The following is a 23165-nucleotide window of genomic DNA, read 5'->3' as shown; positions in this document are numbered from 1 at the left end:
TCCATCCTACTGCATCAATTTACTTGATATTTTCACTGTAAATAGGGAATAACTTAAGAAAACCTATATCCTATGGCGCATTTATCTTTTGGGTGGAACATTTTTTGGTCAAAATAACCACGGAAGTGGCTAGAGAACGAAATTCTAAGCAAAAACTGTTCTATATTTTTTTTAAAAAACTCAATATTTTTTTAGTTATTCGTATTTGCCATTTCCATTGAAAAATTACACCTTTTCGGACGGTTTCTTGCGAATACCTTAAAACTTATACATCTAACGAAAAAAACTATATAAAACATTTTTGTAGCTTATGACTAGAGTTCGGATTTAAAAGCATAAAGAAACGCCAAAAAACGCTTAAAAATCATAACGATTAAATGAAAAAAAGCATGTTCTTATACAAAAAAAGCATGAGAATAAGCATATAAATTTTTACAAACCATTTTTTTTACGAAAATAAGCCTAAAATATATATAATTATTTCTAAGCTTAGTTTAAGAACTAGTAAGTACCTATTATAAATTTAAAAAGAAAATAGAACAAACAAAAAAAAAATAGATTACTGGAACAAAAATGCTTTAACCTAATTTTTTATCGACACTCTTTAGAAGAAGGAAAATATAATATTAGCATTTTTGTTTATAGGTATCCGCTATGAGCTCGTAGGTAGAGGGGATATTTAAAAGTTTGTGAGCGCCAGTAGTGACAAATCGGTGAACTTCTACTGGAAATTTGACATAAATGTCAAAGTGATTAATTTAAAACATTGAAATTAAAAACATTAATAGGACAAATATTAGTTGGCCAAAGCTGTGGTATATATTTTTAACTTAAATATACTTACGTTTTAAATATTAAAATTTGTTTTTTTACATTTTATAATATAATAATTAATCTATTAATCTAAGCGCCATCTACACGATAATTGTCAAAGTATCAAAAGTAGGAAAGAAGAAAACTAATATTCGCCAGTCAATACGTCAAAATAATAAGCAAAATCCTTAAAAAAATAATCTAATTGCTTTTTTACATTGTAAATATTACACTATAAAAATTAAATAATAAATTTGAAGCAATTATTTGGTATTATTCGCAATACTTTTCTCATTAAATTTCCAGCAAAAGTTGCACTCGTAATCTGATAGTTGGCGATACCAGCGAAGCTCACAGCGTATAGGCGCAGAATATCGCCTGTCAAAATATTCAATGTGTTTTAAATGCAGATATTCATTTTTTTCGATTCCTAAAAAACTAACAAATACTTTTGAAAAATTTAAACGCAGATTGAAAGATTACATTATTATCGAGCGCCAGAATAACCAATAAGTACTCATTTAAATGTTCCATCGTAAAGTTTCGGCGCCTGTCACTCAAAACATGTTTGTATGTCGAAAAGCTTCTTTCAACGTCCACAATATGGTTATCGGGGCATACTTTGTCACTACTGCTGGATCCATATTTATACCTTCAACGTGTTCTCCATTTGAAACTGACAATATTTTCTTCATCTTTTGAAATTCTTTGTTATTTGTTAATACATCTTTGACTTTTGTTAATACTCTCTGACCAATTTTTCCAGGGATACCTTCCATATTTTTTCCAAACTGTTTATTTTTTGGATCGACTCAACTAATGACATTTGCTGTTTCTCTAAACATTTTATTGTTTCACTCACAAAACAAAAGTTGCTTTTGATAAAAGCAAGATCGTTTTGTAATTCTGTTTCACCTAAAACATCCTGACAATCTTTTATCGGTTTGCTAACAGTATCTTTAAGTTCCAATACGAAACTTTTAAAATTTTCGAAATATTCGGCGTAGTGTAAAGCTGCATCTAACCATGTACCCCACCTAGTTAACACTGGTTCAGGTGGTAATGAAGTGTTAGGAAATCTTTCTCTAAACATTTGCACCCTTAAAGGAGCTTTAATGAAAAAAATTTTCACAAGTTTTATCAACGTATTAATAAGTGGAAATTGCAGTCGTATAGTGTCAGCAATGCGATTTAGGCCGCGTGCTAGACACATACAGTGAATTAGATTTGGATAAAAATGATAATAATATATAAACAAAAAGCACCAAATAAGCACAAAAATTCAAAAAAGGCATACAAATTTAAAAAAAAAAGCAAAAAAGTATAAAAAAGTTGTGTCAGAATGACTTATTTTTGCACATTTCGTTCATTTTTAAAACGAAAATAGTCCTGCTTGTATTATTTACCACAAGCATTATGCTTAGAAATCCGGACTCGACTTATGACAAATAAAAGGGACTCACTTTTTCATAAATCTAGTTATAATACAAAAAGAGATATGGTAGGTGAAAAGATTTTTATTCTTGGTGAATGCTCAAATCGGTGTATTCAACTTAAAATAACAGAGAAATGGTCGATTTTAGGGGTATAATGCTTATGAATATCTTTTGTAGTGCTTGAAAAGACATTTAAAACGAGCACTGAAAATGTTGATTACATTCAAACTAAGCGAGATATGGTGCAAAAAACAATGTTTACTAATGTATTTTAAGGAAAAAATGAGAAGTATATTTAACCCCTCATCCACCGAATCTAAATATGTACATCGTTTTTCTTCTACAATAACTTTTATTATAGTGTTTTTTCTATGTTTAAAAAGTTGGATGGGTTTAAAATGAATGGTTTTTGAAAAAAAATAAGATCAAATTATAGAATTAAATTTTCTTAAAAATCTTCCTTTTTCTCCATATGTAACTCGAAAATGATAAGAGATAGGAAAAAGAAATACAGTACAAAAATGTAGGGCTTTTTCAGATAAAATTTTGTTTTTTCTTTCATTACTGTATCTCTTTATAATTTTTGAGTAACATGGAGAAAAAGAAAGATTTTTAAGAAACTTATAATAAACCTATAATTTGATCTTATTTTTTTCAAAAACCATGCAATTTAAACTCATCCAACTTTTTGAACATAGAAATAACACTATAATAAAAGGTATTGTAGAAGTAAAATGATGATTTTAAACCAGGTGGATGGGGGGTTAAATATAGTTCGCATTTTATCTTAAAATAAATTAGCCATAAATTTTGTTTGCACTATATCTCTCTTAGTTTGATTATAATCGACATTTAATAGTGATCGTTTTAAAGGTATTTTCAAGCACTATAAAAGATATTGATGGCATTATACCCTTAAAATCGAGCATTTCTCTGTTATTTTAAGTTGAACACATCGAATTAAGCTTGTACCAAAAAAAATCTCTTTTTACCTATTATAACTTTTTGTATTAGGTACCTATATAACTAGAAGATTTACGAAGAAGCGATTCTCTTTTATTTTTCATAAGCTACAACAAAGTTTTATATAGTTTTTTTCGTTAGATGCATAATTTTTAAGGTATTCGCAAAACACCTTCCGAAAAGGTGACATTTTTCAATGAAAATGGCAAATTTTCAACCACGAATAACTCAAAAAATATTGAGTTTTCAAAAAAAATTATAGCGCAGTTTTTGCTTAGAATTATGTTCTCTAGCGAATTCCGTGATAATTTTAAACAAAAATTTTCCACCCCTGAGAAGGGGTAGAAACCACCCCCAAGAAAAGCACACATCAGCATAGGGTAGACTTTGAATTAGGAGATAAGTAGAGGCTAGGCCCAAAATTTCATTAAAATCCATGAAGTAGGATAGAATTCGTAGGTAATATTCTGTTTTTGCTCTCATTGACTGTCGTATAATGGACATTTTCCATAGGAGTAGGTATTTTTTTGCCGAAATCACTTCAGGATGTACCTTGCATAAATAATCACGATATGTGACAGTCGAAAACCTCAGCTGAATTTTTTAATTAACAAAATCTGAAAAAAATGTAAATTTTTGCTTTTTGCGTCCATATTTTCGCTTATAACTCGAAAGATATTACTCGTACAAAAAAAGTTTTACAAGAAAAAGTTTCATTTTACATATTTGACTAGCTAGTACTTGGAAAATTTAATGTTTATTCTTTAAAGATAGCAATAGTCGGAAAAAATTGCAAAACATTGGGTTTTTTCTTTAAATTTTTTCAATCTCTTAAACATAACTTACAACCATGGGCGCCCATATAAAAATTTTTAGGGGGAGACAAACGTGAAGATGTTACACATTACATTTTGGATGACAATATAATAGTTTATGTCACCCGAGAAGCTAGGGGGGCACGTCCCCCCTGCCCATAGGTATGGGCGCCTATGCTTACAACCTTCATATTTCGCCTAGAAATACGACTGAAATGTATGCTAAATTTCGTTAGAATCTACGTTATAGTTTTTTCATAATAATTTTGAAATCCACGGACCACAAAAAACATTGCAAATTTGGAAAAAAAAAGTACCTATTTACTTTAAATAGTCGAAATTCTTTTTACATAACAGGAAGGATCAAGTTTTCAATCGCACTATGAAATATCGGAAATCGGTCAACTAGAAGAGCCTAGGGAATTTTTTAAATTTATGGTGAGGAGGGGGGTAGTTCCTGGGCACTCAGAGCGAAAAGTAAATCGGTACTTTTTGCTTGGCGTGCGGAAGCACAACCCCCACCACCGTAACTTAAAAAAAAATTCAAAGTGCGTTTGAAAGCACTTGAAAGTTTATAAGTAATAAAAATTGATTTGACTATTTAATTTGCTTATTTTTGGTCCAGAATAATTCTGCAAATTACCTACATTTTATGGAAATTTTTTTGCGGGCCCCGGATTGCAAAATTAGTTGGCAAAAACTACTAAACCAATCTTAACGAAATTCAGCGTACGTTTCAGTTGTATTATAGTATAGAGTATTTTAGGCGGATCATGACGTAATGGGATCGAAAAAATTTCATGTTTTGCACTTTTTTTCCATTTTTAAACAATAAACATTAAACTTTCTAGTTAAATCTTATGTAAAATTTAAAAACTAAACATTTATCTTCTAAATTTTTTTTATTGGAACAATATCACTCGAGTTATATACCGGTGCATTTAGCACTAAAAACACCGGAATAAATCGATTTTTAAATACAGCTCTTAGAGACTTGCAACTTTTTGCATGTGTCCATGATGAAGTCAGGAAAAAAGTCTACTATAGAAAAATGGGTGGAAATGCATAATTTCAAAAAAAAAATAAAATAAAAATTCCATTTTTATTCAGTTGAAATGCGAAGGCAAAACAATCTTATTTTTCACTTAGAATACGGAGCGCAGTCCAGCACTCTCAATCGACGATTTTCGACTCTTGTTGAAGTCTCATCGGAGAGAACGTAGGCCTGCTACTCCATACTCCAATTGACCAACACCGAGAGTTTATCCCCGACACCGCAACTGACGTGAATGGACTAGGTGACTAGCGTCATCTGGCAATTGAAAGATGAAATAGTTTTCAATCCTAATAGCAATATTAATAATATTTAAAAATATTAAAATATGACTAAAATATTTTTAAATTGAAAACTTATTGGTCCATTTTTTTGGTAACACCTCCAAGGCTTCTAAAATTTGCAAGCCAGATGTATGCCGAAGCGAAGAAAAGAGGGAATTCAAAAAACTTACAATTCACGACCCCGTCTGTTCAGCTGGTAAATTCCAACAGAAAATGGACCTAGTTACTCAAAGAAGTAACGACCAATATAAAAATAAAATAAAAATTCCATTTTTATTCAGTTGCAATGCGAAGGCAAAATAATCTTATTTTCCACTTAGAATACGGAGCGCAGTCCAGCATTTTCGACTATTGTTTTAGTCTCATTGGAGAGAACCTGGGGCCTGCTGCTCCATACTCTAAGTGACCAACACCGAGAGTTTATTCCCCACACCGCAACTGACGTGAATGGACTAGGTGACTAGCGTCATCTGGCAATTGAAAGATGAAGTAGTTTTCAATTATAATAGTAATATTAATACTATTATTAATATTGCTATTATGATTGAAAACTACTCGGTGTTGGTCACTTAGAGTATGGAGCAGCAGGCCTACGTTCTCTCCGATGAGACTCCAACAAGAGTCGAAAATCGACGATTCAGAGTGCTGGACTGCACTCCGTATTCTAAGTGAAAAATAAGATTGTTTTGCCTCGCATTGCAACTGACTAAAAATGGATTTTTTATTTTATTTTTATATTGGTCGTTACTTCTTAGAGTAACTAGGTCCTTTTTCTGTTGGAATTTACCACCTGAACAGACGGGGTCGTGAATTGTAAGTTTTTTGAATTCCCTCTTGTCTTCTTCGCTTCAGCATCCATCTGACTTGCAAATTTTAGAAGCCTTGGAGGTGTTACCAAGAAAATGGACCAATAAGTTTTCAATTTAAAAATCTTTTAGTAATATTTTAATATTTTTAATATTGCTATTAGGATTGAAAACTACTTCAATTTTCAATTGCCAGATGACGCTACTCACCTAGTCCATTCACGTCAGTTGCGGTGTGGGGGATAAACTCTCGGTGTTGGTCACTTAGAGTATGGAGCAGCAGGCCTACGTTCTCTCCGATGAGACTCCAACAAGAGTCGAAAATCGACGATTCAAAGTGCTGGACTGCGCTCCGTATTCTAAGTGAAAAATAAGATTGTTTTGCCTTCGCATTGCAACTGAATAAAAATGGAATTTTTATTTTATTGAAGTGCAAACTTTTTTAGAGACTTCGTGCTCGTGACCGAAAACTTCTTTAGAGACGTCGTGCTCTTTTTAGATGGAGAAAAAGTATTGAATTAGCGACCGTCATTGCTTCGACGAAATAAATTTGTGAAGTGAAAACTTTTTTAGGGACGTTTTGCACTTTTTAGATAGGGAAAAAGTATTGTGTTTGCGACCGTCATCACTTTGCCGAACTAAATTTCGTACATATATATTATGTATATGTATACATAAATATCGAATAACGTACGCAACGCGCATATATTATAGGTATAGCACTTCTTTTTGGATGGGAAAAAAGCATTGAGCTCGTAATTTAGATACTATAAGAAGTTTTCACTTCTAACTTCTGTCGGCACTCCCATGAGTGCTTTAAATTTTTTTATAAAACAAAACTAAAGCTTTCTTTTATATTGGTCGTTACTTCTTTGAGTAACTAGGTCCATTTCCTGTTGAAATTTATCAGCTGAACAGACGGGGTCGTGAATTGTAAGTTTTTTGAATTCCCTCTTGTCTTCTTCGCTTAAGCATCCATCTGGCTTGCAAATTTTAGAAGCCTTGGAGATGTTACCAAGAAAATGGACCAATAAGTTTTCAATTTAAAAATCTTTTAGTAGTATTTTAATATTTTTAAATATTATTAATATTGCTATTAGGATTGAAAACTACTTCATCTTGCATAATTTCATTTTAAAGTGCATAAAATGCATCGGAAAGTGCATCACCATGTCAAAATATGCATAGATATTTATTAATGGGCCAGATCTTGTTACTCGGGGGGATTTTGGGGTCGCTGAACACGACTACATCATCAGAACCGACTTCCGGAGTACCTGGTGCCCTGGGTCATTGCTAAGGTACGTCATCTTCTGGAGTTTGGAGGGTTTTCGACAATTGATGCAAATAGATTACTTGGACGGTTTTTGGGGTTGCTGAAAACTAATACGCCATAAAAACCTACACCCGGAGCACCTATGGTGTTTAGGGGCACTTCATCTGGAGTTTCGAGGGAAATCGGCACTAAATTGATGCAAACAGATTACACGAGTGATTTTTCAGGTTACTGAATACAAATACGCCATCAAAACTGACCCCCGGAGCTCCTGCCCAGATAGCACGGGACGTCCCGAGGACGTCCGTTTCAGGTCCCAATTAAGTCCGAATGTAGGGGGACCTCAATCGGACGTCCCCAGGAATTACAAATCCAGGCGTCCCAGGAAGTACGATTACGAACGTCTGTTTCAGGTCCCACTAAGTCATAATGTAGTGGGACCTTAAGCAGACGTCCCCAGGAAGTACGATTACGGACGTCCCTAGGAATTACGAATACGCCTAACTTCACGCGTAACTTTGATACGAGAATTATAAAAAAAATATGCATTGAAATCCAAATCCCGTAATTTTTTGAGCATTATAAAGTGAGTACAAAGACATACATATTTTTTTTTGTAATTACACCTTCAATTTACCGTGCACTTCTCGTAGACTCTACCTTATTAGTAGAGTCGTGTTGAGAAACTGCAGCGTGTCCTTTTTAGTTTACCCCTCTTGCTTTAAAAACAAAGCGTAGTTATCGGGAAGTTTATCTAACAGCTACATGCAAACCAGTGGCGTAGCTAGCCCCACAGGGGCCCCATATCAAAGTTTGTCGCGGGGCCCTCTTCCACCAGCCACCACTGATATGACATAGTGCTAAAAAAATGTTTAACAAAAGTTTTACAATTTTGTGGACAAAGCTTACAAAGATTAGGAAAAAACAATAACAAATACAGTTTACAGAAATTACATAAATCTTCAATATTATTACAAAATAAAAGATAATGAAATAAAACAAAACAGTACAGGGTGTTTCATTAATAATTGGAAATATTTTAACTGTAGATTCCTGGCCTCAAAATATTAAGGGTTAATCCAAATCATCTACTCCGAAAATGCTTCCTAAGGGAGCTGGAGTTCTTTGAAGATGGTGTCTTTTAATTAGTATTTTTTTAAATACCTCTAGAACACTTCTATTTAGAAAAACGAAAATTGGTACGTCTATTTATCTTCCAGAGATAAATCGATTTTATAAATTGCGAATTTCTAGTACCAGCCATATGCGTCCTCGTTGGGTAGGGCAACGGTTATTTTATGGCATAACTTTTTTGTTTGTTACTTTTAAGCATTTTTTACACTGGATTATTAAATCATGAGGTATTCTAGTGTAGTCGACTCACTAATCTGAGACACAACTGTCTACACTACAATCACAATAAAGATGCACTAGAAATAAACAAGCATGAGGAGCACTCTTAAATCATGATTTGGTAGTGCTCCTCGAACATTCAACGTGTCTTGGTTTGTTTATTTCTATATAGTGCATTTTTATTGTGATTGTAGTGTAGACAGTTGTGTCTCAGATCAGCGAATCGACTATACTAAAAGTTACTCTTACTTGAAGTCGGTAGGATAAACCGTTTTATAGAAAAATCGATTTGAAAATGTTTCGTTTTTTAAATTTGAACAAAATTTGAAAAAATTTTCAGAAAAAAAAAACGGTGTATTTTACCGACCTAAAGCAAGAGTAACTTTTAATACTAGAATACCTCATAATTTAAAATCTAGTGTCAAAAAAAGATTCATCTCTGAAATAAACGTACCAGTTTTCGTTTTTTGTTTTCGTGGCTTTTTTTGAAAAGTTCTCTCAAATTAAAAACACAAAATTTTCAGATCGACATTTCTAGAAAACGGTGTATCCGACCGACTTAAATCAAGAGTACCTTTTATTACTAGAATGTTTCCCAATTTAATACTCCAGTGTCCAAAAGGCTAAAAGTTACAGACAAAAAGGATATGCGATAAAACAACCGTTGCCCTACCCAAAACGGACGCCTATGACCTGTACTAGAAATTCACAATTTATGGAGACTATTAATCTCTGGAATATAAATAGGCGTAGAAGTTTTCGTTTCTCTAAATGGAAGTGTTCTGGAGATATTTAAAAAAACTAATTACAAGACGCCTTCTTCAAAGAGCTCTAGCTCCTTTAGGAAGCATTTTTGGACTAGGTGATTTGAGTTAAATCTTAATATTTTGGGACCACGAATTTACAGTTAAATTATTTCCAATTATTAATGAAACTGTATATTGAAAAATTTAAATACACTCACCGGCAGAGAAAACGGGCACCCCAAAAATGGGTCATTTTTAATGTCTTGTATTTCCTAAACCTGATGTCCGATTTAAGTAATTTTTTTAATATGTTATAGCCTTATTCTTTATCAATATCGCTGTAATAATATTGTTGCTAGACAGGTACATTGTCATTGTATACAGGGTGTACGAATCAAACTGTGTTTTTTTCTCAAATTTTGGAACACCCTGTGGAATGTTCTAGCTTTTATAAAATACTGAAATTATAACCAAACTATACCCTCAGGTTTTCTTAACATTCTGTTTTTTGATTCATTCGCTTATGTTGGATAATAAAAAAGTTAAGCACTTTAACAACTACCCCTGTTTTTCGTTAATACAGGGTGTTTTTAAATAAGTACGGCAAACTTTAAGGGGTAATTCTGCATGATAAAATAATGACAGTTTGCTTTATAAACGTATGCCCGCAAATGCTTCGTTTCCGAGATAGGGGGTGTTGAAATTTTTCTTACAAACTGACGATTTATTTATTTCTCTAAAACGGTTTGTGATATGCAAATGAAATTTGGTAGATTTTAAGAGGTAGTTATTGCGCATTTTTTGGCATACAATTAAGAATTTTATATTCACCATTGGCGTGCATACGGGTATAAATATTTTAAATATATCCCGTATGCACGCCAATGGTGAATATAAAATTCTCAATTGTATGCCAAAAAATGCGCAATAACTAGCTCTTAAAATCTACCAAATTTCATTTGCATATCACAAACCGTTTTAGAGCAATAAATAAATCGTCAGTTTGTAAGAACAACAAACGAAGTATTTGCGGGCATAAGTTTATAAAGCAAACTGTCATTATTTTATCATGCAGAATTACCCCTTAAAGCTTGCCGTACTTATTGAAAAACACCCTGTATTGACGAAAAACAGGGGTAGTTGTTAAAGTGCCTAACTTTTTTATTATCCAACATAAGCGAATGAATAAAAAAACAGAATGTTAAGAAAATCTGTGGCTATAGTTGGGTTTTAATTTTAGTATTTTATAAAAGCTAGAACATTCCACAGGGTGTTCCAAAGTTTGAGAAAAAAACACAGTTTGATTCGTACACCCTGTATACAATGACAATGTACCTGTCTAGCAACAATATTATTACAGCGATATTGATAAAGAATAAGGCTATAACATATTAAAAAAATTACTTAAATCGGACATCAGGTTTAGAAAATACAAGACATTAAAAATGACCCATTTTTTGGGGTGCCCGTTTTCTCCGCCGGTGAGTGTAGATTGTAAATTGCATAATACAACCTTAAGAACTAAAAAGTTCTGCGTATAACACCCAAATATAAATAATAATAATAAACCTAATAAACTTTAATAAACCAAAGTCGAAAAATAGATTTGAATTGTTGAGACTCATTATTTTAAAACAGATTCAGTTTTTTCAAGCTAAGGGTAAATGAACATTGAAAATGAACGTAAACAAAGAAACTCTGTACTTGAACGGCAAGCGACTGGCAAATACATAGATATACCTTAATACAATTTATAGATAAAGAACAGATTACACGAAAATATAAGCAAACAATACTCAGTGTTTCAATTTTTCAAATATTCAAAGGTAAAGCGATTACAAATATTGCAATTTGGCATTAACATTACACAATGTCTCACACACAGCCAACGGACAATAATAAAAATAATTAGCTGAAAACAAAAAAGCTCTGTAGTTATAAAAAGGCGAGAGGCAGAAAATAGATAGGTACCTGTGCATAAATATAGTTTGTATGTAGATAAAAAATCCATTTCACGAAAATGTCGATATACAAACAATACATACTGTTCAAAGCGTTTTAATAGTGAAGTAATTGTAAAATATTTTGTTCAATTTTTTGAATAGAATTTTGTTTCGACATGCCGCGCTGGGGCCCCTCAATGTCGGGGGCCCCGTATAATTGATACGGCTGATACGGCGGTAGCTACGCCTCTGATGCAAACCTGACAGATAAACTTCCCGATGTGAAAAGACCGGACCTAAATCTTATAACTTCAATTTTTATGGTTCTATGCTGTAAGGAGAAAACTCAAAAGTCGTAGCATAAGAACAAAAACGTAACATAAACGGTTCCAAGAAAGAAATCAAAAAGATAATAGAAAATATAGTAAACGCCAAAAAATTTACAAATTAATATATCAAGGAAAAATTACTAAGTAATTTGTTTTAAAAACAAATGAAGTGTCTTTAATGACCGAGAATGAGGACAGCTTTTATAATAGTTATTAAGGTACAAAGCGTACCAAGGGTATAGTAACGCTTGAGGTCAATGGTGTATATATACCGAGGGCCTTTAGTCGAGGGATATACACCATTGTGCCTTCAACGTTTAATGTCCGACTAAATTATTCTTTATATGCAAAAAATTTGAATGAATTTTGAATTAATTAGTTTTTAAATAAGTACATTTATAACGTAATTGTGCTATGCTTCTTTTCATGAGCATTTTTCAGTGCGTCACAAATGATGTAAAAAAAGGTAAGTCCGTGATAATATACATTTTAGTGACATGGCAGTTAAATCTGACAGTTGTCAAATTTTATTTGCAAATTTGGCATAAAAACAAATCAATTCTGTTTATTGCATTTATAAAATGGTAGTTTCTTTGATTTGTATAGTCTTATAAATTGTACAGATTATATTCGTAGATATATTATATAATTCGAAAATAATTTTTATTTCGATTATAGCGCCATCTATTGACAACTAGAATAAATGTTATAAATGTCACCGACGAAATGTAATCACCGACGTGCGTTTTTTTCTGTCACATGCAATTTAACGCGTTAGAAAGAAATAGAAAAACTGTGACGCACTGAAATATCCTCATGAGAAAAAGGTTATAATCGGTTCGCTACAGAGACATGTTAAGGATAGACTTGGCTAGGGATATGCCACTCAATGCATCGAGGTGTAACGTCGACATAGGATTGAGTGGTCCAGCCATCTTTGTCAGTCACATGCGCGGGGTCGCTTGGTTAAAAGAGATAGATAGACCACCGATGGCTTGTTTCCATGCTGTTTCCGCGTTTCGCTTTTTTGGTGAGTATGTCGAGTCTACGCTTAACATGTCAATGGTTCGCTAAACTCAGACACAACTGGCTAGTGATTTTAGTAGCTAATTTTTTTTGCCAAAATTGGCTAAATTACTAACTATTTAGTAATTATTTTTTTGCCAATTCTACCAAATTGGCAAAATTGCTTACTAAAATCACTAGCCAGTTGTGTCTGAGTTTAGCAAACCGACTATAACCATAGTTTTACTTAGGTTGTTATTTGTTAACTTGACAGTATTTAACTAGTTATTTAAATCTAATTCCCAAGGGGGTTATTTTTCAAAATAACGCCCTAGGGCATTAAATTTAAATAACTATGTAGTTAAATATTGTCAAGTTGACAAGTAACAACCTAAGTAAAACTATGGTAAATACTATTACAATTACGTTACGACTATTGCTGATAAATTTACTTATTTGAAAACTAATTCTAAATTCATTCAAATTTTTTGCATATAAAGAATAATTTAGTCGAACATTAAACGTTGAAGGCACCACGGGTATTATAGATAATAACGCTTTCGGTCAACGCGTATATCCCTCGGGCCAAAGGCTATAAGATCGGCAAAAATGGAGAGTGACAGTGGATGCCCTATGTTCCAGCGGGAACGAAGGATAAGTAAACTAGTTGTTAGACTGTCGCTATAGCTTCCAGAAGTACAATCTACTACAAAAAAGCTTCTATGTCACCAAGCTATTTAATTATTCAAAAATAATTGGTTCCCTAAAATTTTAGTTGAAAATTTAAGATTTTTTTGGTAAAACCCGGATTTTCCGAGAAAAATTTTCTTCGAAGGAAATCAGAAAAAAATCTGTGTAAAATTAAATTAAAGTAAATTTTTATTTGGGTGTTTTTTTTTAACTTAAAATCTTCGCAGTTACATAGCAATAATTAAAAAAAAAAGAGAAGAAGATTTCGCAGTGCTAATTTGTTTGTAAACAAAATATGTAGCACACTTTCTGCGAACTTTGCGTACCTATACAACTAATATAATATGCATTCTTAAGATTCGATTCCAGCCATAATAGCTGGTAAATAACCTTGTTTTTTCAATTTGCCCAGAGTATTTATATTTTTGATGGAAACATGAAATAACTTTTATCTACTCTATCTCATATTTTCTATAAATTTTTAGTTTGTGAAAACTGTCATTATAGATAGCAATGCGTGATGGATTTAAATTTAAAGTGTGCGTGAGGTAACAATGTATTTTAAATGGGATTTACTTTTTCGCACTGTTTTTTGGCACACTTTCATATAATCAAATATCCTTTCGCGTTGTCTTGGTGATGGCATGTGAGCAATAAATTACAACAAAAGTTTTGACAGTTTTGTGGTTTGAAAGAAGTTAGAATTTTTAAATGTCAAAGTTCTAAAAATTGTAGAATAGAAATGAATTCCAGTGACGAAGAGTTACAGTTTTTTTATTTGTTTATCGTAGATAAAATATTGTATGAAACTGTACGTGAAGTACTTTTTGCGAACTTACGCAATGTATAGCACTCGCGCCGCTGTCGCTCGTGCTCGTCGCTCTAAACATCGCGTGCGTAAAAGCATACTTCATGAACTGTTTCATAAACAACTATTATGCAACTAACAATACTACTATTTTTTTTGAATATTTATAGTTCCATGGTTCTATGATTACTAATGTGACAGTCAATGATACCATCAACTTGTCAACTTTGATCAATGGAAAGTTCCTAGAAGTTACTAGTTTGAAGTGCAATGCATTGTCAAAGTGAAAAAGTGATCTGGGTTTTTTTTAATTAGAAATTATCTTATACTTCTGATTATAGTAGTTATACATTTTTGTGTTATACGTTTAGACTATATAGGGTGAAAACGAGTAGGTAATTAAATTCTGAAATCAACCCTCAACACGTTTTCAGAAAGTTTAAAGAGCCTTGACATGTTCAATTAGCATAAAAGATCGTGGAAAATTAGAAAATCAAAGCAACTATGAACAAAAAGAAGCACCAAAGTGATCCAAACGCCGATATTTCGTCAGAATCCGCTGATGAGAACCAAAATAATGTAGAATGTTCTCACATCAATAAATCTGTTGATCTACAGAAGGTGAGAAAAGCTCTAAATGGAACTGGCTTTCTCACAGATTGTGAGTTTTGTAAAAAGACTCCTGAAACTAACGATATGGGTGATCTTGAATTTGACAACTCTCTATGGCTTTGCTTAAAATGTGGAAATCAGGCCTGTGGTAGAGGAAGAAATCAGCATGCTTTGCAGCATTTTGAAACTCCACGTTCAGATTCTCATTCTATGTGTGTAAATACCACTATCTGGAGTGTTTGGTGCTATGGTTGTGATGAAGAAGTTAATTTAACATGCAAAAGAAAACTACTAGATGCTGTGGAAAACCTTCGGAAACAGGCTGAATCTAATAAGATAAAGCAACAACTACATATACCTCAATTATCTGATAAAGTAAGGAATTACTAGTAAATTATTGTTATCATTTGTATTTAATAACACATAATGTTTAGTCATTATTTTTTATCTCTGGTCATATTTTTATATATCCTTTTAAGTACTTATATTTATCTATTTATATAAATCAACCATATTACTTTCAATTGTATAACTAATTTTTTACCAACATGGTTTACATTTAATTTTTTAAATGTAAACTATAGGTACCTGTAAATGTATACCAACAATTACATTTACAGGTATAGTTTACATTTAAAAGCTGTGCATTATGAGTATTATTAAGGAAAATAGGTGAGATTAACAATACCTAGCCATTTCTGCCACTTCCAAACAGTTTACAGACTGATGTACCCAATTATACAGTGAAGACGTTTTGAGTTTGCATATATTCATTATCTTGAGAATGGGCAAATTTGAACAGAAATCCTAAGACAGATCGATTTTTATTTTTAAATTAGGACTTTTTGGCATATATACAGTACTAGTGACGTCAGACGTAATCAATGATTTTTTTAAATGAGAGAGGGTTGTGTGATAGCTCATTTGAAAGTTTATTTAATTTTTTATTCAGTAATATAAACAATAACCTAATTATTTATACAGGGTGGCCAAAATTTTTTTTTAATTGAATTAATTGAGACAAAAAGAAGAATGTGTGTAATTTATTTAATTCGAAATATATTTTACTGTTGTCCGAAAACAGGAAAAAATGTTTATTTGATAAATAAATATTGTTTTTCGCTTAAATTCAATATTAAAGCTGCCACCCACTTGCCTCTTAGCAGTTTGAACATTTAATTTAAGTGAAAATCAATGTTTATTTTCCAAATTAACATTTTTATCCTGTTTTCTGACAGCAGTAAAATGTATTTTGCATTACATACATTCTTCTTTTTGTCTCAATTTATTTTATTTCAGAAAAAATTTTTTGGCCACCCTGTATAAATTATTAGGTTATTGTTTATATTGCTGAATAGAGAATTGAATTACCTTTCAAATGAGCTATCACACAATCCCTACTCCCATTAAAAAAAATCATTGATTACATCATCACGCCCAGATGGATGATGTCACTAGTATTATGTATAATATGCCAAAAAGTCCTAATTTAAAAATAAAAATCGACCTGTCTGAGGATTTCTCTTTAAATTTGCCCATTCTTCAGATAATGAATTCGCTCAGTGTGTGACCATGGTGGGGGATACACGAAACTATGCTAGCTCCCGTAGTGGCGAAATATGACAACTTTGGCGAATAATGATTGAATAATTATTTTTTCAATAGATATTTCGCTTACCTTATTATTGCCATTTTGATTTTTAATATTTATATTTATTTATATTTTCATACTGACTTTCTTCCCTTCCCTATCTGGTGGTATATTTCCATTTTGTGTTACACACACACACACATAGTTCAGTAGACCCAGCTAATGTTAAAATCTGGTACTAATAATTTACACTGCCTAATTGCTTTCGATGTAGGTACACTTATTAATGTTAACATAACTAAACTATAACGAAAAACTGAAGAAAAAGGCTTAATTGATATTTTCTTCAGAGAACTTTCAAATATCCGCTTTTTAATTTGACATTTATTTGACACTGTATATAATAAATTTTATCAAAAATGGTAAATAAATATTTACATTAGCGTCAAATAGGTCATATGTGATATGTGTATCATATGTTTAACGTCAAATTGTGTTCGCTAAAAATTTCTGGCAACTATGCTAGGTGTCGCGTCAGTCATGCACGGAGCGAATACTTAATGAAAATGAATCTATATTCCTTAGATATCCAAGAGTTTGCTCCTGCCACCTATTGTCTGCCCCTGTCTATATCAATAGTGCAAGTGAAATTGAAATTTGGGTTCAATAGTATGATTTTAATTTGTACCCTTTACTATAATAGGTTGCCTCAAACCACAATTTTAGATAATTTACATTATTGAAACAATATACAGTAGAACTTTGATTATCCGTGTGCGGATTATCCGGGCTGCGGATTATCCATGCTATGATTTTCCACTACTTAAATTGCATTTTTAAGGTTTTATCAAAATAGCGTCACTGTAAATTACTCGATGGAAACTCTGTACGCTGAGAGGGAGACTCATAATGAAAGATTTATTTTTTCTGTTATCTTTTTACGGTAGGTACACATGCATGTATGTATGTACATATGAAGAGCATTCACGCAAAAATTGATAAGTCCAATTAAACCAATTTTGAGAAACTTGTTCTTTTGCTATTATTCTTTGAAGCAGCTGAATTTTTTATTTGGATAAACACATTTAAAATGTTTATTACTTTGTATTGATCAACTTTAGTACAAGTTTTGATGAAAATATTGATAGATATTAAATATCTATCAATATCATTTGCTTTTAGATGCCGAATCCATGTTTAACTAATACATTTCAACTGTGGCCTTATTAACTTTTGCGTGAATGCTCTTCATAGCTCTTCATAATATGTATTATATATAAGAAATACATGTTCAGATTATCAGTGCTTTTCAATTATCCGTGCCACGTCCGGTCCTGAGGAGCACAGATAATCGGGGTTCTACTGTATTGTTTTTTGTAGATCACTAATAGTAGGGGAGGAAAGTATGCTAAAGTTGCAGTTACTTGAGCTTTATGCGGACCTATTGGGTTGTGATTATTAGGTGCTAAAACCAAAAAAAGTTTTTCATAAAGTGGCGGATTTTCCATTTTTCAATTTAATTTTCCCTTTCCAACAATTGTTTTTTCCGATTATAGCGCCATCTATCCATAATTCGAAAAAATGTCTCGAATAAAAGTTATGTATTTTTACATAAGGAATCTAAATCTGCAATAAAATGGGGGCTCCTATTTAAGATTTTAAAGTAACCCCCTACCCCATCTTCATGGGAGGTCGTTTTTGGTGTCATTCGATAGATTTTTCAAAAATATTGAATATGAGTTTTTCAGTTTTTCGCTCTGATGTTCATTTCGTGAAATATCGTGGGGTTCATATTTAAAATTTTAAATTTACCCCCCACCCCTCTCTGTGCAGGGTCGTGTTTAGTATCATTCGATAGCTTTTTGAAAAATGTTGAACACATATATTTTAGTTTTTGCGATCTGACGTTCATTTTGCTAAATATTTGCTTTTTTCCCATTTTCTTACGCCCTGCTCAAATCGTCAGATTTTTGAAATATACACTATTTTGCATGTACTTAATTTACCTTATCTTAATCTGACGATTTCGAGTTTTTCTAAGGATGGATTTTTTTTCTGACCCCCTTAACGAACTCCCCTGTATTGAGGGCCAATATATGGTAGAGGTACATTTACAGGGTACAAGGTTTCTCCCCGTGATAATCTGATGTGCTTAGTAACTGCAAAAATCCCCGCTTGGGCTCCCCTACCATAAGGAGCCATTTCGTCTATTCTTTATAAGGTAGCAGATTACTTATAGTGATGATGAATGTATGTGTGAAGATTTCTTTATTGTAAAAGATGTTTTGTACTTCTTTTATTTATTTATTTTCTTCAAATATTATGTATTCTTGCAGAATCATCAAGGGATTCAGGGTATGATAATAATAGAGAAACTCATTATCTAGTGAACAGATATACACTTAATGTATCTTTTTTATGTATTGTTGTTGATTTTTAAATTCACAATTAACAATAAATATACATAGAAGACAACAAACTTTTAGACTAAACCAAATTCATATCTATAATTGAATGGTGGGCTACAACAATGTTGTAAGCGACATATTGGGTCAAAGTGAGGTTTTAATGCAATATTATTGTATATCCAAAGGCCAATGCGAGCATCTTTCAATCTGGCTAAAAATATTTTGCCTTCCCTGAGTTTTTCGTACCGCAATGTTGGTATCCATATGTTCATAAATGGCTTGTCAATGTGTTTTTTTCATCTCCTGCATAATCTCGATTCTGTCGCTTACAACATTGTTTATTTATTTATTTATTTATTTATTAACGGGCCTTGCCCACTTTTAGTACAATAATTTACAGTTTAAAAACCTCAATAGAATTAGTCAAATAATAAAATCTTAATATAAAAACAATCTAAAAACAGTCAAAGTGCTTAGAAAAATAAAGTTAAAGTTAAAATAATAAAACAATACAACATTGATATAATATAAAACTGACAGGTACAAATACAATACATCACAATATATCACATTGAAAAATTTATATCACAATTTGCTTTAACAGGCTCACAAATTTACTATAGCTTTCATTAAAAAAATCTAAACTATCAGCATAACAGTTAGCCATTCGTGACACTCTAGGTATATAAGAATTAAGGCCAACATTGGTTCTCCTAAATGGCTGATGAAATACGTTAACTGATCTGGTGTTTCTTAATGGAACTGAAAACAACATTGTGGACATCAATGAAGGACAGTCAATCATGCTATTAATGAGTTTAAAAAATATTTTGAGATCTGCCTGATCCCTCCTCACTTTCAAAGTAGGCAGGGAAAATGTATCTTGTAATAATGCAAAATCATATGAAAATTCATTTACACGAGGTATATTGGATTTATATGCTAGGTACCTAAGGAATTTTCTCTGCACCTGCTCAATTCTGTGAATGTGTGAAGTATAATGGGGGCTCCAGACTGAAGAACAATATTCCAATAAAGGCCTGACGAGACTACAGTACAGCACTCTAATAGCATTAATACTCCTAAAGTCATGTGTGCTTCGCTTAATGAATCCAAGCATCCTAAGTGCTCTAGAAACTATGATGTCAATGTGATTGACAAAAGAGAGTGTGGAGTCCATTGTGACCCCAAGGTCCCTAATTAATGAGACTTGGGACAATGGTGTTCCTTTAATACTATATTCAAAATTAATTTTATTAACTTTCTTAGTAAAAGTTATGGAGTTGCACTTAGTGATGTTTAGATCCATGGCATTGATCTCACACCATCCAATCTGGCCAGATCTGATTGAAGTTTAAGACAGTCCTCTTTGGAGGATATTTTGAGGTAGCATTTCAGGTCATCTGCAAAACACAAGAATTCAGCAAATCTAAAACAGTCCGAAATATCATTGACAAATAATAAAAATAATAAGGGTCCCAGGTGGGACCCTTGCGGTACTCCAGAGGGGTTGGGAATATTTTTAGACATGTAATTATTTACCTTTACAGTTTGACATCTTTCAGTTAGATAACTGGCTAGCCATTCCAATAATGTTCCCTGAATACCAACAGTTTCTAGTTTGTTGAGCAAGATTTTGTGGTTTACCCTGTCGAATGCCTTGGAAAAGTCTGTGTAGATCGCGTAAACCTCCCCACCCCCATCCAAGACATCCGACAGATAGTTAGTAAAAGTAATTAAATTTAATTCTGCAGATTTTTTGCTAAGAAACCCAAACTGCTCTTCTATTACTGACAAACTTAATTTTGATCTTAAATAAGCTGCTACTATTTTCTCGAATAATTTTGGAATGGAATTAAGACTGCATACTGGTCTATAGTTGGATATATCAGCTCTGTTGTCAGACTTATAGATAGGCGTAAGATAACTCGCTTTCCAGAAATCTGGAAAGATACCTGAAGCAAGAGATTTATTGAATATCACATGGAGTGGACGTGAAAGAACAAAACTACAAGATTTCAGAACTGAAGGAGGGATGCCATCTGGACCTGGTCCCTTCGTTATGTCAATATTAGCCATCTCCTCGTAAATGGTTGATATAGGAATGTTATAATCAGAGATACAAATATGATCAAATGAGGGTTTACTTTGCGGATTGATATTTTTGTCAGTGTAAACTGACTGAAAATATTCTGCAAAAAGATCAGGCAGATCAGGTCCCAACTGACATTCTTTATCTTTAAAGAACAACAAAGGTGGTAATTCATTTCCACTTCGCTTGCTCTTAACAAAGTTCCAGAACTGTTTTATATTTCTTTGATCTGTCAAAGAAAATTCAGACTTTTCAACAAACTGTAGGTAGCACAATTGAGATAAGTTTTTACACTCAGCTCGAAGTATGCTAAAATCAACATAATCACCTCTTAACCCTGAATTTTTAAATCTTTTATGAGCCTGTTTTTTCTGGATTGTCAGCTGCTTCAACTCTGGGGTAAACCATAATGGAAATTTTCTTTTAGATACTTTTTTTTGAGGAATTACAGCATGAACAAAAAAGTACAGAATATCATAAAAAATGTTTACCATATTATTGACTGAGTGATTTAATAATAATTCATCCCAATTAATTTGACTTAAACAGTCATTTAAGAGAGTTAAATCAGCTGATTTAAAATCATAATAAAATATATCACTCTGAGGACTGCCTTCATTTGTGTGATTCGTATTAGTCTTAATCTGAATGTTCAATGGAGGATGATATCTATCAGCTGGTACCAATGGGTGGTCGCTCAATGTAACAGAAGTATTTTTATTAGTGGATAGTATCAGATCCAGGATTCTATCAGTGTTTTTGGGGACTTCATTCACCTGATATAAGTTGTGAAATGCACAAGAGTCTGCTAATAGGGTGACCACATCACTTGAATGATTCCGTTCACCAACCTCTGCCACCGGTACTGAGCAGAAATCTTCGGTTGACCAAGTGCAATATGGCATATTAAAGTCACCACAAAGCCATACAGATTCTTCATGGTTTTCCATAATACAATCTACCGTGGTAAAGAAGTTCTGGTACTTGTTTAATGGAGAACGTGGTGGAATATAGACAGCAGCAATTATGATCGTGTCCAAACCTGTTCCTATTTTAACAAATAATTGCTCAATACCGTCTGGGGAGTCTAACATGGAACTTGTAAGATTCTTTAATACTGCTATCAGCACACCACCTCCTCTTAACAAATTAATTGTATTTTGGCTTCTATCACGTCTGTAAATGTTATAATCAAATAACCCCAACTCACTGTCACTAATATCGTTGGTCAACCATGTCTCAGTTAATATAATAATAGCGTAACAGTTTGCAGTAACACTTGATTGAAGAGCATTTAGTTTAGTTCTAAGACCACGCACATTTTGGTAAAAAACATCAATATTTTCTTTCGGGTGATAATTAAATTTATTCGTACCAATGAAAGGCCCTACTTCGAGTTTTTTGCTTGCACTATACATGGAACTCGATTCTGATATCTAATGACTACATTCTCTCCATTATCTTTGCGTGTCTTTAATTCCGCTTGCACAGACTTATATTTCTCTCTTTCTTTGGAGGTTAAGTCAAATTTAACAAATATTTTCTTACCTTTGAGTTTGTAACCATTTTTAATCAAGTTTTCCACTTCACTTGGAGAGTCAAGTATCACTTTTAATGCTCGATTTTCGTTTTTGTTTGGCTTACCCATTCTCCAGGTCTTCACTATGTTAGGTGGATTTTCCAACAATGTTTCAAAAACTTTTCTGGTTTCCTCTAAATCATTTCCCTCTGGCACGTTGAATAACATGATGTTATTGGCGCGTTTTTGACGCTCCTGTAGCTCCCCAATTATGTCAGTCTCTGTAAGGCTTTGAGGTGGATTGTTTGCAGTTACGAAATTGTCACCTGATGTTGGCTGTATGGCTTGAATTGTGGGTGTAGGGGGTGCCTTTTTGGTGTTGTAGCCCACCATTCAATTAATAAAATAGAATGTGTGTGTACCTTGTACGCACGTAAGAAGTTATACTTCTATTATATGATTTCAGCGAAATAAAATATTTTTAACAGTTTATTTTTATTTTATTAAATATTAAACTGAGTTTAATAGTTACTTACGACTTTCCAAAAATTAAAAAAAGACAGCAATTGTCCGCATTTGAACCCGGGACCCGGAACCCAACTACGAATGCATTGTTTTGACG

The 23165-nt window shown here is 32.7% G+C and overlaps 1 protein-coding gene across 2 annotated transcripts in view; it reads left to right on the top strand.

Annotated features, from left to right (window-relative positions):
* Window positions 1-14559: 14559 nt before the first annotated feature.
* LOC114327514 (ubiquitin carboxyl-terminal hydrolase 16) overlaps window positions 14560-23165 on the top strand; it is a 109433-nt gene continuing 100827 nt past the window's right edge. Inside the window, exon 1 of one of the 2 annotated variants that reach the window (XM_050655735.1) lies at window positions 14560-15308. In XM_050655735.1, coding sequence (XP_050511692.1) covers window positions 14826-15308 — 483 coding nt within the window. In that variant the 5' untranslated portion in view covers window positions 14560-14825. The remainder of the gene's footprint in view (window positions 15309-23165) is intronic. The other variant, XM_050655734.1, reaches the window with a different exon arrangement.

Source organism: Diabrotica virgifera, chromosome 7 (assembly GCF_917563875.1).
Source record: "Diabrotica virgifera virgifera chromosome 7, PGI_DIABVI_V3a".
Classification (NCBI taxonomy): Eukaryota; Metazoa; Arthropoda; class Insecta; order Coleoptera; family Chrysomelidae; genus Diabrotica; species Diabrotica virgifera.
The sequence above is the reverse complement of the archived record's forward strand: the minus strand, read 5'-3'. Positions and strand labels throughout refer to the sequence as shown.